Genomic DNA, 16,319 nt, shown 5'->3' with positions numbered 1-16,319 from the left:
CCGCCAGGCCTGTGTGAGCTGCCAGGGAGCAGAGGAGAGGAAAGGAACTGGGTGCTCCCACCCCATGGCCCATTGGCTTCCCAGGCCAAGTCCTTGCGCTGTGCGTCTGCCATGTGTCCGCACGGCCCCTCTATTTGTGCAACGTCCTGTTACTGCCTTTTTAATTTGGTGTGACTGGTGCTCGATGACAATAATCTTCTTAGCTCTCGTGTCCCTCCCACCCCAGCAGTTGACCAAGCTCCACCAGCTGGCCATGCAGCAAAACCCCTTTCCTCCCCTCGGACAGACCAACCCCGCTTTCCCCGGTACGTACCCAGCTGCCCTCTCTGACTCCTCTCTTCTCACCTGGGGACTCGCTTTCGGAACGGTCGTTTCTCAGGGCGGGAGCGGAGCAGGTACAGCCGTAGCTGCGGACGCCAAGGCTGCAGTGTAGACGCGCAGCAGTGGGCACGTCGCAGGGGCCGGGCGGGAGGTCTGTGTGTGTGTGTCCTGTGGTAGGCTCGTCACCGCGCGAGGGCCTTGTGAAGGGACATCTGTCCGCTCGAGGGTCCTTGCCTGCTCTCCGCTCTCCCAGGCATCCTGGGAGCCCTCGTGCAGAACACATCCGTTTGGCCAGCCCTGAAGCTGCTCTGTCCAGGAGCAAGAGCTCAGACAGGCAGCCGGGGGTGCCCTCCTGTGGGAGGCCAGTGCACAGCCCTGGAGCAACACCCACCCAGGCCGGCACCCAGCCCCGGCCCCGGGAGAGCCGAGATGAGCCAGCCCCCAGCCCAGGGCACCGTCCCTGTCGGCACCCCACTTGGCACAAGGGTGGGGGTGGGCCTTCACTCAGCCACGTCTGGCCAGCCAGACGTCCCTTCCTCCCTGGTAAGGGCGGGCTGTCGCCTCGGCCGCCGTGCAGGTGACCGTACCCCGGGCGCGCTGGTCTGCTGCGTCTGTGCCGGTCAGATTTTGAGCTTCCCTAGTTGAAGTGAGCTTGCTTATCTCCTTGAGGGCAAAACATTAAATCTGTTTCTTCTTTGCTCTCCAGGAGAAAAGCTGCCTTTACACTCCTCCGAAGAAGCTCAAAATCTGATGGGCCAGTCGTCAGGTAAAACACAAGCACCCTAGACGGAGAGAGGGCAGGCCCAGAAGGCCGGCATCCGACCCACCCGGGCTCCAGGACCTGGCGGGGGGAGGGGCCAGGAGGCCTGGTCGCGGCTGCCTCGGGGAAGGCGAGCGCCTCAGCGCCATCAGGGCCCACGGCCTGTGGGTCCGCCCCGGCTGCTGCTTCTGGGAGGCAGTGGCAGGTCCCAGGCTCAGAAGGTGCTCAGAGCGCAGCTGCCTGTCAGGAGGGCCCCAGGGTAGCAGTGCAGTTGGGGGCCACGGCGCAGAACCGACCTGACCTGTGCTTTGTGGAAGTGTATTTCATAGGAGACGCACACGGTCAGGGAGCAGAGCACCCCCGGCCAGATTTGTCACACCCGTCGGGTTGCACCAACATCCCCGAGGCTGTCGCAGGGCAGGCGCCGGTAGGCTGACCCCATGGCCCGGCGGGGGGCAGTGACCCTGCTGGAGCCTTGTGGCAGGGCAGAGTCGGTTCCCTTGGGGGGGTGTCGCCTGCTCTCCCATACCCCTTGGGGTCAGAGCTCCCAGCAGGCGCTGGCTGTCACCCCCTTTAGGTGTTGGCTCCAGAGCCTAGCGGTGCACCCTGTGCCGAGATGCCGGCCCTGGTGCTCCCCGCCCCCCACGTGGGTTCCGTCTCAGTGCAGCCCTCAATGCAGTGAATGCAGAATTTAATGAATGAAAATTAGAGAAAAACGTATAGGACATATTTGGTTATGGAAACGGGTATTAACCCTTACAAAGCTATCTAGGTGGTGACACGCACATGCCTGTGAGCCCTCCAGAGTTTATCTGTGACTTCCCACCCAGCGATGGTTTCCCAGGGACGGCTGGGACCTAGGGGCCTGGCTTGCCCAAGACACAGAACCCCCACTCCCCCAGCTGCCCACCGGCCCTGCCCCGGCTCCCCCAGCACCACCTGCAGGCCTCAAGGTTGTGGGACGTGTGTGCACATGGCCTCTTTACTACGGCATCCCTGTGATGACCTCCTGCCCCGAGGCCCCATGGGACCCACAGGGAGAGCATGCACACACACTCGTGTCCCAGCACAGCCGCTGGGGGAGTAGGAGGCGTGGTGACCAGGAGCAATGTCACCAACGCTCGCAAAGCAGGTCGGGCTGGTGGGTGAAGCTTGATCCCTGTCCCAGCGCGGGCAGTGTCAGCATCTCATGAGGGAGGCTCACTGGGCACGAGGCCCCCAGACACAGGAATGCCAGCTGTAAGCGGGCATGTCTGCGAACCAGCAGTTTATTCCCGTGCCCTCCTGACAAGTCTGACACTTTCCTCCCCTGGATCAGAGTCTGCCAGGGTGAACGGACAGGACTCTGGGCTCTCTGTCCTTCCCGAAGCAGGCTGGGTGGGCGTTCCTGTCGGGCTCCCCCCGGACTGAGCAGATCTCCTAGATGACGTTTCGCATGTCACTGTTTATGGGATGTGGCTAGCCGGTTGGACAATCAGATAACTGTATTGAAAATACCTCTCTGAAAAGAAGATAAAGAACAGAAACTCTAGATTTAGCTGCACAGAAGGGAATGACGGTTCCCGGTGAGTTGGTTCATTCAGCACTTGCCAGCGGCCCCCCCAGCACGGAGGGCCCTTGCGGTCTTTCGGGGCAGAGCCTGATGACTGCAGTGCGTCTGGTGTTGGGGACACAAGTGCCGTGGAGGAGGAAGCAGGAAGAGGGGAGGGGATGGGGAGGGCAGGGAGGCTGATGGTGGGAGCAGAGGGAGGCGGGGTGGTGGGTTTGGCACAGTCTTGAAGGCATCCGACTGGCGTTTCCTTAGGCTTCTCGGGGTCTGTGGAGCGTGGACCGAGGGGCAAGGGCAGAGGCAGGAACCCCGAGGGAGGAGAAGAGAGGGCTCAGGCTCCGGGGTACTCTGACGGTGTGAGCCGGGCTGCGATGGCAGTTCTGCGGGTGCGGGCTCCAGGCGCACGCGGGGCCTGCCAGGAGGACAGGGTGTCTGCTGTGCCTGGACTTGGTGCTCGAGATGCCTCTGGATGAGGAGACAGGAGTGCTGAGGGCAGGGGAGCCCGCTGGTCCTTGTGCAGCCCCTGCACATTTTGCTGTCCCTGTTTCAGGAGCAAGAGCAGACCTCGTCCTGTGAGGCCCCAAGCTGAGATTGTAACGATCAAAACTGGGGGCCTGGGGATCCATTAGGCCCGTGTCTGCCCTTTCTGCACAGAAGCTCACCGTCTCTACTGGGCCTGGTGGCTTACTGCTTGACCGTTGAATCCGTGGGGCTGTCGGGGCAGGAGAGCTGCCTGTGGGGCTGCAGGGCAGGGCTGTGGGGCTCCAGGGCCGCGGGGCAGGACTGCAGGGCTGTGGTGCAGGGCTGCAGGACAGGGCATCAGGGCTGCGGTGTGGGGCTGTGGGGCAGCGGAGCTGTGGTACAGAGCTGCGGGGCTGCAGGGCAGGGCAGCGAGGCTGTGGTGCAGGCTGTGGTGCAAAGATGCGGGGTAGGGCTGTGCTGCGGGGCTTGCAGGGCTGCCGTGCTAAGGTGCAGAGCTGTGGGGCTGCGGGACGGGACTGCGGGGCTGCGGGGCTGCGGGGCAGCGGGGCTGTGGTACAGGGCTGCCGGGCTATGGTGTGGGGCTGCGATGTGGGACTGCAGGGCTGCGGGGCAGGGCTGCGGGGCTGTGGTGCAGGGCTGCAGGACAGGGCATCAGGGCTGCGGTGTGGGGCTGTGGGGCAGCAGGGCTGTGGTACAGGGCTGCGGGGCTGCAGGGCAGGGCAGCGAGGCTGTCGTGCAGGCTGTGGTGCAAGGATGCGGGGTAGGGCTGTGCTGCGGGGCTTGCAGGGCTGCCGTGCTAAGGTACAGAGCTGTGGGGCTGTGGGACGGGACTGCAGGGCTGTGGGGCTGCAGGGCTGCGGGGCTGTGGTACAGGGCTGCCGGGCTATGGTGTGGGGCTGCGATGTGGGACTGCAGGGCTGCGAGGCAGGGCTGTGGGGCTGTGGTGCAGGGCTGTGGGGTTGCCGTGCGGGACCCGTGGCTCTGCCGGCACAGACGGGGTGGAGGGGCATCTGCACTGGGGGTACATAGGGGGCTGCAGGACACACAATTGGCCAGCATGGGGGCCCCCAGAGGTCTGTGAAGGGCGTCCCGACATCACACGCCGTGGTGCAGGAGTGAAATCAGCACGTGTCCCAGATGAAAACGTGAAACGTCACCGTGCTAAGGCTCTTTGTCCTTGTTCTGAGAGAAGCTGGGCCTCCAGACGTAGGTTGCGTTTGGGACTGAGAGCTCACAGGGCCTGGGCCCCCAGGACGTGTGTGCCCCACCCGTGGGGACCATGGGGGGCCGTGGGGGTGGGCACGATGGGAGCAGCCTGCTGTCAGCCTGACCTTGTCCCCTTGGTGTGCCCAGGTCTGGACGCCAGCCCCCCGGCCAGCACTCACGAGCTCACCATTCCCAACGATGTGAGTATACCAGCGCCCTCAGCCAGCCCCGACCACCCAGACCGCTCCCCTCCCTTCCCACGGCTGGGTACAGCGGCCACAGAAAGGCACACGATGTCACGCTCCGAGAGACCAGACAGGAAAGGAGCCGAGGGGACTTAGGGGCTGGCCCTTGAGGAGCACGTGGGCCAGGAGCGCTCTGAGGGTCTGCTGCAGCAGGACACCCGTAGCCGGTGCCACGGCCTGTCCCTGCGCAGGGCTCTGCTGACAAAGTGGCCTTATGAACCAGCCCCCACACACGCTCAGCCCTCCTTGCCTGTCCTCTGACCCTGATGATCCTGAGGACGCAGACTCCGATCTGAAACCAAGACAGCAGGGTAGGTGTGGGCCACGTGTCCTTGTGGGGCAGCGGCTCAGGTCAGGCTCGCACAGGAAGGCGGCTGCTTGGGGGACTGGCCTTCTCTGCTCACGTGTCAGTTGGCCTTTTCTGCCATCGAACCAAGGCCTTCCAGATCCTTCCCTGCTTTGCCCTGGCACCAGCCAGGCAGGAAGCCCTACGAGAAATGCAGAGCTGTGGCGTCAGGGGAGTGGCCCATCCTGAGTGTGGACAGGGACGGGCAGCAGGCCGGGAGAGGAGCGAGGCGTAGGGCCGGAGGAAGGGACCTCCCCGCCCCCCAAGAAACAAGAAACACCACCCTCCTCGGGACCCTGGTGGCCGGCTGCAGGTGACGCGCTCCTGTGTCTCCGGGAGTGGGCGTCCGCTCAAGGGAGCCCCCGACCCTGCCTTCCTGCGAGACGGTCCTTGAGCAGCTTGGTCGCAGGCAGCCCCCCAAGTCTTCACCCACGTGGTAGATGCAGGGACCATGCTGTGCACACAGGGCTTCTCCTCTGCTCCTTGACTGAGACCGCTGCTCTCACGACGGGCGTCCTCCCGTCCCAGCCTCCCTTCCCGAAGGGACCTGCGCCCAGAAAGCAAGAGGAAGGGGTTGAGGCTCAGAGAGCGGGCAGCGTGCCCTCCCGGGGTGTCCCTCAGAAAGAGGCCCCCATCTTGGGAGGAGGATTTGGTGACACCACTGCTGGGGGGCTTTCCTGCGCTCCCCCCGGCCCCCCGGGGAGGCGTGTGTGCCTCAGAGCCCACGTTCAGACACGTGTCAGCCGTGATGCCCATCTGTGTCGCTGGCTGGAGCGTTCATGCGGTGGGGGGGGTCTCCCCGCCACCACAGCAGGACCTTCCGGAGGGTGGAGGCGCGCGGTAAGCGCCACCACACGTAGGCTCCGTAGCATGGGGACCCAGGCCAGGTCACGGCCGCCAGCTGTGTGGGACCTGCTGCTGGTGGCATCTAGCCTTGGGTTCTGTGGCTGATCTCACAGTGGGGTCCTCACAGGCCCTGTGCCTGTGGTCACCCCACACTTGGGCCCTGTCTCTGGTCCCAACCCCAGATTCACCCAGAGATCTAAGGCCTCACACAGGTGACTCTAGGATGAGAGGTAGGACAGGTGTGTCCCCACAGAGCCCTGGGGTGCAGCAAAGAGGAACCATGGTGCTTGAAAGTATCTCCGTGGCTTCCCTCGGGGCTCCCTGTGGAAGCCCGCTGGGTAAGAGGAGAGAGCTGGGTGTGGGCTGCATGCCCACGGGGCAGGAGAGCCCCTGAGGCCGAGTGTATGGGCCTGCATGGCCCACAGGCTGCAGAGCAGGGCTGGGAGCGCCCCGCTCCCACCAGGTCAAGGGACGAGCAGGAGAGCCGGGGGCTCGGCCCGGCGTTGGTGTCACTAGCGCCCACACCGCCTCAGCTCTTTCTGGAAGAGGGCCATGTTCCACACACATAAGTAAGGAGTGAGGAGCGGCGTCAGGGGCCCCAGGCCAGCTGGGGGGCAGCGCAGGGCCCCTCAGGGGTGAGGCCCCAGGGAGGAAGAGAGGGCTGGGCACGAGTACGTTTTCAGCAAGGAAACGGAAAGAGCAAGATATTTGTGAGAACGTGGGGCCCCCGTGCCGGAGGAGACGGCTTCCTCAGATGGCTTCCCGGAGGAGGACGCAAGCCGGTTCTGTAGGAGGCTCGGCAAGCAGCACTCGCACTGGAGGGGAGGCTTCTGGAAGGGAGATTAGGCTGTTGGAGGCCAAGGAAGTGTGCGGATCCTCCCAAGTGCCGGCATCTTCTGGGGACCCTCTCCGCCAGGGGTCAGTGCTGCCGCCCCCATGCGGCCCATAAGCCCAGCAGTCCCCTGCCTTGCCTGGCGGGGTGGAAGGCAGCCCTCGTGACGTCTCTGCTGCCAGAGAAAGACGAGTCGAGGCTCCAGGCCGGGGGAGAGGGGCTGCTCCCTCACAGACCTCAGGGCAAGGGCGGGGGCTAGGGAGACGGGGCAGGAGGTGGAGGGAGCCGGCGGTCCTGGGGTGGAGGCTTTCTGAACATCGGCAGAGGCTCTGACGGTCTAGTGAGGCAGCTGACCTCACCCAGGGAAGGAGGGCAGAGCTAGAAGCTGGAGGTCACCTCGGGGACAAGAGCTATTGTCACTGCATAGGTCCAGGGGCGTCTGTTTGTAAATGGGCTTCCTTCCTGCCGGCCACCCTGCACCTGGCTCCAGGCTCCCTCGGACCCTCGGACTCGTGGACAGAAGCCGGCGGCTTCCGCCCCAGGCCCCGGGAGGCAGACTTGGATGCCGCTGCACTGGCCCCACCCCTGCTCCGTGACCGCTCTTGGAGCTGACCTCAGTGGCCCTGGCTCAGGCAGGGACTCGGTTCTGCCCCCAGGGAACATGGAGAGGTGCCAGCTGCCGCCTCTGTGGACGCTTCTCTGGGGCCCGAGTTGCCCCCACACAGCAGGGTGGGCTGCCCCAGAGAGCTGGTCTAGAACTCAGGCTGCAATCCAGCCCCGTGTGTGGCTGCTTCTGTGTCCCAGGGAGCCCTGGCTCTTACCCTTCTGGCTGCTTGACTCTTGGTGACCCGCCTGTTCCTTCAGATGGCCTAGGGCGGCCAGAGGTCACACCGTGGGAAGCACAGGGAGCATATGTCCTCAGAATTGCAAGTTCATCAGAAGATGGGTTTCAGGCAGCAGAGACCTTTAAACTCTGGCTTCAGACAAACATTCCTCCACCCCAAGGACACCACCAAGAGGGCCCTAGTGCCGACGCCTGCATGCTCCCCATCTCCCAGGTCCCCAAAGCACAGCAGGGGAGGTGACGCGGCAGGTGCCTCTCCCCTTTGGGGCCTGTCCGGACTCGCTGCGGCAGGCAGAGCCCAGGCATCTGCAGCTCAGCCCCAGCGGGAAAGCGACCCGGTGCCCTGCCTCCTGGGGGCTCATCCTTCTGGGAGGGCGGAGTGTGTGGAGTGGGGTGGGCACCAAGCCTGGGCTGTCCTCCCTCGGGGGCCTCCCCAGGACTCTGCACACACTCAGCTCGGGGTGGGGGCTCTTCTCTGAGGAAGTCCTCCGTCCTTCCTTCTAGCTAATAGGCTGCATAATCGGACGTCAAGGGACCAAAATCAATGAAATTCGACAGATGTCTGGAGCTCAGATCAAAATTGCCAACGCCACAGAAGGGTCATCCGAGCGCCAGATCACCATCACGGGGACCCCAGCCAACATCAGCCTTGCCCAATACCTCATCAATGCCAGGTGAGTGTTCACAGGGCCCTGTCCAATGTGTCGCTGGCTGGACATGACGCTCAGAGGACTGGCTCGCCATCATGGGAACCCGGACTGTGCCTGGTCCTCTCTGGTGGCTGCTCTCTCCCGGCTGGGCTTGGGGGTGGGATGTGGCAGAGATAGTCTCCACACAGACTTGGGGCCCTACCCCGTTCTGCACATTCACACCTGACCATTCACCCTGGAGTCTTGGTGGGGGCGAGCTGGTCACAGCCCAGAGCATATAGGGAGGCTACACGGCCTGAGGTCAGCCACACGCTTGGGGTAATTGGGTTACGGAGTCTCAGCACATCACTGCACTGTTCTCTCACATGCCCCGTGGCTGTAAAGACACGGCCACCACCCAGGCCCCTGCCGAGCCGCGAATCTGGGCACTGTGGGAGGGTCAGAGGGGACACCAGGGGCAGGGGAGGTCAGCTTCCCGGCGCAGCGGCGTGCCAGAGAACAGAGTGGCCACACCCGGGGCCAGACCCTGCCCTTTAACTCAGAACATCAGGCCGGGCTCTGGGGGGGCCGGGTGGACGGGGGAGGCGGCCCCCACTGCGGCCCCCACTGTGTGCCATGGGCAGCGTGATGCCGGCACCCCTCCCAGAGCAGCTGCTGTAGAAAGGATCATGGTGGCCGAAGCTTGTCCAGGCGGTTAGGGACACACCCCAATGTGGTGACAGGGAAGACAGACCCTGCCAGCCTGGTCCCAGTGAGTCCTCCTCCCTCCATCCTACCTCGGTCTCCAGCTCCCGGCCACACTTCTGACCTGCAAGACGGGGGCGGATGCGAAGGCCATGAGGACCCACAGAGTGAGCCGTTCGCTTCCGGTCCCGTTTTACGAGAACATCGTGACCTGTCTCCCCTGTGCCTTGTCCTCTCCAGGCTGACATCTGAGGTCACTGGGATGGGTGCGCTCTAATCCCGCCCGACGGTCTGCTCTGTGGACCCTGACCTGCACCGGCTGCACCGGCTGTACAGACCGCCCGCCCGCCGTCCGTCGCAGATACAAATAGAGGTTTTCTTTATTAACGGAGGCTACCTATGCCATAGACATACACACACCGACAAAGCAAATCTGTATGATATCTGTCAGCTCAGGCTCTGTCCCGGATCCTTCTCTCGCAGTTACTTTATGCTCGTGTGTTCGTGCATTGGCATGCGGTGTTAGTTCTTTTAAACGCTCTGGGGCGCTCCCATCTGTGACGTTTTAGAAATACTGCCCCTTAGTGTCCGTGTACCTGTTGAAGAATTAGTTTGGTGTTTGGACGGCACCGCCCACAAGCCGTCTGTCCTAGACCGTCTAGAACAGCGGCTGCTTTGAGCGGGTTCAGTCCCACTCAGCAGCCCCTCCGACTCTGCCCACCCCCGCAAGCCTGTGCTCCCTCGGCCCCCGTCCACGCAGGTCTGCATCGGGCAGGAGAGGGAGAATGGAAGACAGGGTCCTGGGCAGGGTGCTGGCGAGGTGGGGGTGCTGGAGTCCGGACTTCACTGAATTGTCTGTCACGTGCTGGGGACGCACACGGGGACCCCCAGGGCATCTTCCGGGGGGCTGGCCAGGAAGCACCTCTGCACCACGTTGGAGTTCAATAAACGTTGTGCGCTGCCCTCACTGGCTCTGGCTCCTGTCTGTGCCCCCCAGCACCGCAGGCTCATGTGCACACACGCACACACAGCTGGCTGATCTCACGGGTTAGGGTCTCGTCCCCTCCCCACCCTTCTTAAATGTCTGACTTGCAAGGTCATTCTAGTGTTGCTTTTGCAAAACTTCCTAAAATGACAATAATGGAAATCCTGTTTCTGATTAGTAGAACGCACCTCTCCCCCAACCGCTGCTATGTGCCGGAGGCCAGCCCCGCACGCTGGCCAAGCCACTGACCGGCGGGAGTGTGGGCACGGCCTGGTCCCCACACGGCTGCCTGCCCCGCTCGCTCGCGACGGGCAGCTCTGCCCACCTGTGCTTGACTGGCAAGCCTCCTGTGCCTCTTCTGGACCCTGAAGCTCTTGGTGGGGGCAGGACACAGGCACCCCGTGGATAGCCTCCACACTCGCTCAGGGCAAACACGGACCGAGGCCCTTCCTGTCTGCTGTGTGTGCCCAGGCCACCTGGCCGAGGGGCTGTGCTCAGGGCCGGAGCTGGTGCGGCTGCAGTGGGCCCAGGCCTTCCTCCGGGCCCAGGAGCCGTGGACGGGTTGAATAAGTATCTTAGAAACAAAGGAGCCACGGAAGTAGGAGAAAGCCGCAGCGGGGAGGGCGTCAGAAGTGCCGTGGCACACAGATAAGGCGTGGCCCTGAGGGGCGCGTTCTGGAGGAGAAGAGCTGGCGGGGGCCGGCTGCAGCTTGTGCAGGGAAAGACAGAAGCGCAGGAGGCCGGGAGTGGAGCCCCTGAGGCCCGCTGGGGACAGGAGGCTGCAGGGACCAGCGGAAGGTGGGGCTCGGGCCAGGGAACGCCGTGTTCCAGAAGCATCTTGAAGAAGAACGAAGGATGGCCAGCAGGTCAGAGTGGGCTGTGGAAGAGAGGGGCCCGGCAGGCAGGACGGCTCCCGGTCTGAGCTCTGGAGAGGCGACTCGCCATCGTGAGCGGCAGGTCTGCGGGGATGAGAGCTCAGCCGGGACTTGCTGGGATGACAGGAGACAGGGGCCCTGAGGTCTGTGATGGGAGCATAGTCTGGGCTGGAGAGGCGTGGCAGCGCCCAGGGGTGATGAGGGGAGCACTGCAGGGGCTCCATGCAGGACCCCCGCCAGGAGTCAGGAAGAGGCTGCCTGGGTGCTGGGCGTGTCACAACCCCAGGGGTTGCCCCCAGCACTGTGAGGAGCTGGGCCCAGGGAGCGGCCCCAAACCACAGCGAGGAGGTGATCGTGGGGCAGGCACATGAGTGCACGCGCACGCGCACACACACACGCACACGCGTGCCGTGAGCATTCCCGCACTGGTCTCCGTGAGGGCACCTGCTCTCGTCTCTCGGGTAAAACAGCTGGGAGTAGAGTGACAGGTGTGTGTTTAACTTTTCAAGACGTGTCTACACTGCTTCCCAAAGTGGCTGCTCTGTTCTTTTCTTTCTTTTCTTTTTTTTTAAATTTATTTGACAGAGATCACAAGTAGGCGGAGAGGCAGGCGGGGGTCGGGGGGAAGCAGGCCTCCCGGCTGAGCAGAGCCCGATGCGGGGCTCGATCCCAGGACCCTGAGACCATGACCTGAGCCGAAGGCAGCGGCTTCACCCACTGAGCCCTGCGGGCGCCCCATGGCTGCTCCATTCTCCAGGCCCTGCCCTGCTGGACAGCGTGTGGCGCGGCTCAGTCTTGCTTACTTCCAAGGTCCCAGAGCGCATGGGGGAGGGCGCAGCTCGCCGTGCGTCCTTCCCGGGGCTCAGGGGACATCTATACCTTCTTTCCGAAGTGTGTACTCAAAACTTTTGCCAATTTTTCAAAGTGGTCTTTTAGATTATGTAGTTTTGAGGACACTCAAAACATGTTCTGCGTGAGTCCTGCGTGATGGCTGAAACTGTTGTTGGGTGCATAAGCGTTTAGTGTTGTTATGCTGTCCACATGCTGCGCGAGTATGCCCTTCCAGGCTGTGACTCGTCCTTTCAGTCTTGCGGTGACGTCCCTTGCACAGGGCACGTGTTTCGTCTTGATGCAGTTTGTTCTTCACGGGCCGCACTCTTAGTGGTGTCACAGCTAAGGAATCTCTGACTAACCCGAGATCACATGATCTTCTTGTGTATTTTCTTCTAGAAGTTTTGTTAATTCCCCCGCTGAACTGCCTTCCCCCTTTTTCAAAGCTCAGTCCTCCAGGTACATACGCGTCTACTTCTGGGCTCTGCTTCGTTCCATGGATCTGTGCATTTATCTCTATGCTGGTTCCATGCAGTCCCGGTCGCTTCGGCCCTGACATCAGGCAGCGTTAGTCCTCAACCTTGTTTTTCTTTTCAACGTCGTTTTGACTATTCTAGGTTCCTTCGCACTTCCATACGAATTGTAGTCAGTTGCTGATTCTCCACACAAGGAGTCTGCTGGGGTTTTGATTGTGTTGGTGTGGAACTTGCTGATTAATTTGAAGGTCACTGACAGCTTAACAGAATGGATCCGAGAGCGGGGGCCTCTCCCCATTTGTGTGCCATTCAGTGTCTTTCAGCAGTGTCTTGTAGTGCCTGTTCTCAAGGCACAGCTCACGGTTCTCTCGTCAGACTCATCGGAGTGTGCCATGCTTTCTGTACTGCTTTACATGCTTTAACATTAGCTTGCAGTTTATTCCCAGTGTATAGAAAAAAATGGACTTGTGTGTGTTAATCTTGCATCTTACAATCGGTGCAGTTCAGTGTGGTGCGGACTTGTCTGTCTCCCTTGAAGTTCTATTCGTTTTAGCTTTGTTTGTTTTGAAACTCTGTTGTTGGGTGCATAAGTGTTTAGTATCGTTACACTGTCCAGATCATTGGCCGCCTTGTTATTACGAAGTGGCCTTCTTTATTTCTAGAGGGCCCCTCTGCCTGCCGTCTACGTTTTCTGCTTTGCCCCATGCTAACACAGCCACCCCCGGTTTCTTTAGATGAGCATTAGCTAATCTAACGTATCTTCCTCGTCTTGTTAGCTAATCTGAGTGTATCTTTCTCATCCTTTTACTCTTAAGCTATTTGTATTTTATACTTAAAATTAATTTCTTGTAGGTCTGGATTTCTTTTTTTTTTTCATTTTTAAGAGATTTTATTCATTTATTTGACAGAGAGAGAGAGATCACAAGTAGGCAGAGAGGCAGGCAGAGAGAGAGGAGGAAGCAGGCTCCCCGCTGAGCAGAGAGCCCGATGCGGGGCTCGATCCCAGGACCTGAGATCATGACCTGAGCCGAAGGCAGAGGCTTAACCTCTGAGCCACCCAGGTGCCCCGGGTCTGGATTTCTTAATACAACCTGATAGTCTTTCCAATGGGATACTTGGGCAATTTACATTCGATGTGATTATTAATGTATTTAGATTTAAATCTGTCACATAGCTATTTGTTTTCTATCAGTCCCCCATATTCTTTCTTCCTTTTTTCTTCATTTTCTGACTTTTTCTGGACTCACTTAAAATTTTTATGATTCCCCTGTATCTCCTGTGTTGGCTTCTTAGCCATCACCCTTTATTTTGTTATTTTTGAACTCAGGTTTATAAACTTCCCACAGCCCACCTTCGTGTGACCCTCCACAGGGATTTCAAGAGCCTTGGGCACGCACTGTCTTCTCCCGCATCCTGGCCTTAATGCTGTATCACACATCTCACGTAGGCACAGGTCATATACTCCACAGTACAGTGTCATCGTTTTTATGTGAAAACTCATTCTTATATTTTTAAAAGAGATTACATAAGAAAAAATCTTTTATTTCCCCACTCACATCACTACCATTTGTGGTGCATTTCGTTTCTGTGTACAGACTCCGATTTCTGCCCAGCACCGTTGTCCTGCTCACAGGACGTCCTTGACCACCTCAACCACTGCTCGTCGCGCAGGCCGACTCCGGAGGAATTCCTCAGACTCCCGATGTCTGAACGGATCGGCACACGGTCTGTTTCTGAGAGGACCCTTGCTGGGTTCACAGCTGTTTGACAGGTTCGTTCGGGTTTAGCCTGTTCGACACTTACATATGTCCCTCCGCTGCCCGGTCTCTCGCCTTGTTTCCAGCAGGAAACCCGCAGCTGGCCTCGTCTTGGTCTGTGTGTGACGCACCCTTTCTTTTACGGGCTGCGTCCCAGCAGTTTCTGTATGGCTGGGTTGGGGTATCTTGGGACAGTGCGCCCTGGTGTGGTTTTCTTACATGGCTTGTGCTCAAGGCCCTGCAGGGGTTCTCAGTTCCCATGATACTGGGCATGGGGGGGGGTGGTTCATGGCATATGGGGGGCTCAGTCGGTGAAGCATCTGCTTTCAGCTCGGGTCATGATCCCGGGTCCTGGGATGGGCTCCCTGCTCAGCGGGCAGTTTGCTTCTCCCTCTGTGCCTCCTCACTGCTTTGTACACACATGCGCGTGCTCTCTCTCTCCCTCAAATAAACAGAATCTTAAAAATAAAAAATAAATAAATTGGGGGGGGTGTTCAGCCATTATTTCTTGAGATACATTTTCTGCTCCCACCCCATGCCCTCCTCTCCCTCGGGGTCTCCCTCACACGTCTGTGATACGCTCAGAGTTGTCCCCAGCTCCCTGTGGCCTTTCTACCATTAACTCTTTTTTCTCTGAGTATTTCCTTTTGACAGTTGGCAGAGGTGCCGTCAAGTTCGTCTCTTCTGCAGGGGCCACCAGGCTCCCCACCCCTCCAGTCCTTCCAGATGGTTCTTCCCTTTTCCTTGAGTACCGTCCTTACGCTCGTGCTGTCAGACCCGTGAATGCGGGAGTGGGGCCTCTGCGGCCCAAGGCCTCTCCCTTCAGCTCTGTCCTCTCCAGCTGTCTGCCCTGCCGACTCGAGCTGCCCTGGTCTGTCGGGCGGCTGGCGAGGTCTCATCCTCTCTGCCCACACCGCCACCCAGGGACTTTCCAGGCCTCCGACAGGGACAGGTGTGGGGCTCGCCCCGCTTTGCTGCCCACATCTGGTAAAAGTCGTTGTTCCGCGTCTTCCGTTCTCTGTATTTGTTTTTTTCCCCCTTGTGTGAGGTTGTCCTCCTTCTTGTTATGCAAACCCTCTCTGTGCTCCCGTCTGCACCACTCTGGTCTTTGACCTTGGCTTGTTGGCTCCTGTTCTTCCAGGAAAAGCTCTTCGCTGCTGTTTTTACTGTTTGGCAGCCTCCGCTGGCTTTTTCCGGGGGGGACGTGCTGGCAGTGCAGCCGGGGAGGGATTCTGGAAATACCTGTGCTCACGGGTCCACACGTGGCGTCCTCTGGAAGACAGTGCAGACCACTCTTCAAATCGTGGCTGCACGGGCTGGGACTGCACAGTCGCGTCCGGTCCCGGATGTGTGTGTTTGGGGTAGGGGTGTCTTATCACGAAAACGTCTGCCTCCTCACACCGACCATTTGCTTGTCAGGCCCCCTGAGCTCGGGGTGAGGCACCGCGGCGTGCTGAGGTCAGCCAGTACTTCACTGCTGTGAGCCACCAGGGTGCTCCTGCCCTCCCGCGCGTCCTTCTGCCACACCCCTCACTCCCGGTTCTGTTCCCTGATGGAGGGCAGCTGCCCTCATCTCCACGATGACCAGCGTGTTCAACATCGCCCACCAGGCCTCCTCCCTGTCTGCTCGTTCTGCTCTCTCCAGGTCTGTCTCTCCTGGCAGTTTGGAAATCATTCATTTCTTTGGGTCTGATCTGCTGTCAAACTGACCTAACTTCCTGCGTTGTGTTTTTCTAAATTATCGATGTTCATTCGATAATTTTTATGGATTTCAACCACAATGCATGCAGAGTTCTTCTCTGGAAACCATAGACTCTGGAACCCGTTGTCTGTTTCTTGTGTCTGTCTGTCCTCCTAGTTCTTGGAGCACCTTGCAGGGTCGGCAGTGTCCGGCGCTGCTGTGTGAGCGTGGTGGGTGGCAGGCCCCAGGGCGGCCAGACGGTTGCATTTCCCTCCGGGGAAGGGACGGGTTGGCTGTACCTAGCGAGGATGGCTCCCGGAGTTTGTGAGACTTGTCTACTGGGCACAGCCCCAGAGGCCCCGCTAAGAGCCCGTTTACCAAGGCCGCCTCCACCCTCCGCAGGTTTGGAGCTGTCTCCCCAGCACCACCAGGCCGTGGAAGTCCCTGCCCAGGTTTGGAGCGACTTTCTGGGTGGCTGGCTGGCCTTTGCCGTATAAGGTCCAGAGCCGGCAAGTGTCCTAAAGGGAGAGCCTGGGTGACAAAGTGGGGTTTGTTCTCAGAGCCCCGTCTCAGAGGGGAAGCGGCCGTAGGACATCGGCCTCCCGTCTGCAGGTCTCTCGTCTCCCCAGGTGGCAGCTGCTCCACTTAGGGCCACTTCAGGACTTCTCTAGCTGCTGTGATAGTAGCTGGTTCTGAATGCAGTGTTTCTCTTTGCTCTCAGTGGGGTTTGCCTCCGTGAGTGGCCCTGTCCCAGCTCGGGAACTTCATGGTGGATGTAGAAACCTCAGGAGGCAGGATTTTTAGATTTAAAAAAGCTAAGGCAATGAAGATATTAGTATTTATGGAATAAACCTTGTTCAGAGCCTGAGAATGTCTTACTCCAGATGGACGTCGTCCAGCTCCAGCGCCCGCCCCTGTGCAGGAGGCCGGAGGCCCTCGGGATGAACG

The 16,319-nt window shown here is 60.1% G+C and overlaps 1 protein-coding gene and 1 pseudogene across 11 annotated transcripts in view; one reads left to right on the top strand and one right to left on the bottom strand.

Annotated features, from left to right (window-relative positions):
• Nucleotides 1-9,744, top strand: part of PCBP3 (poly(rC) binding protein 3) — a 244,439-nt gene extending 234,695 nt beyond the window's left edge. For 4 of the 11 annotated variants that reach the window (XM_047718035.1, XM_047717995.1, XM_047717979.1 and 1 more), the window contains 5 exons: nt 227-305; nt 1,028-1,087; nt 4,467-4,519; nt 7,937-8,106; nt 9,007-9,743. In XM_047718035.1, coding sequence (XP_047573991.1) covers nt 227-305; nt 1,028-1,087; nt 4,467-4,519; nt 7,937-8,106; nt 9,007-9,043 — 399 coding nt within the window. In that variant the 3' untranslated portion in view covers nt 9,044-9,743. Of the gene's footprint in view, nt 1-226; nt 306-1,027; nt 1,088-4,466; nt 4,520-7,936; nt 8,107-9,006 lie in introns of all 11 variants that reach the window. The other 7 variants (XM_047718070.1, XM_047718043.1, XM_047718005.1 and 4 more) reach the window with 4 other exon arrangements.
• Nucleotides 2,026-5,849, bottom strand: LOC125093215 (uncharacterized; annotated as a pseudogene).
• Nucleotides 9,745-16,319: the final 6,575 nt, after the last annotated feature.

This window comes from Lutra lutra, chromosome 1 (genome assembly GCF_902655055.1).
Source record: "Lutra lutra chromosome 1, mLutLut1.2, whole genome shotgun sequence".
In the NCBI taxonomy this organism is placed as follows: Eukaryota; Metazoa; Chordata; class Mammalia; order Carnivora; family Mustelidae; genus Lutra; species Lutra lutra.
This window is presented reverse-complemented; position numbering and strand designations above follow the sequence as displayed.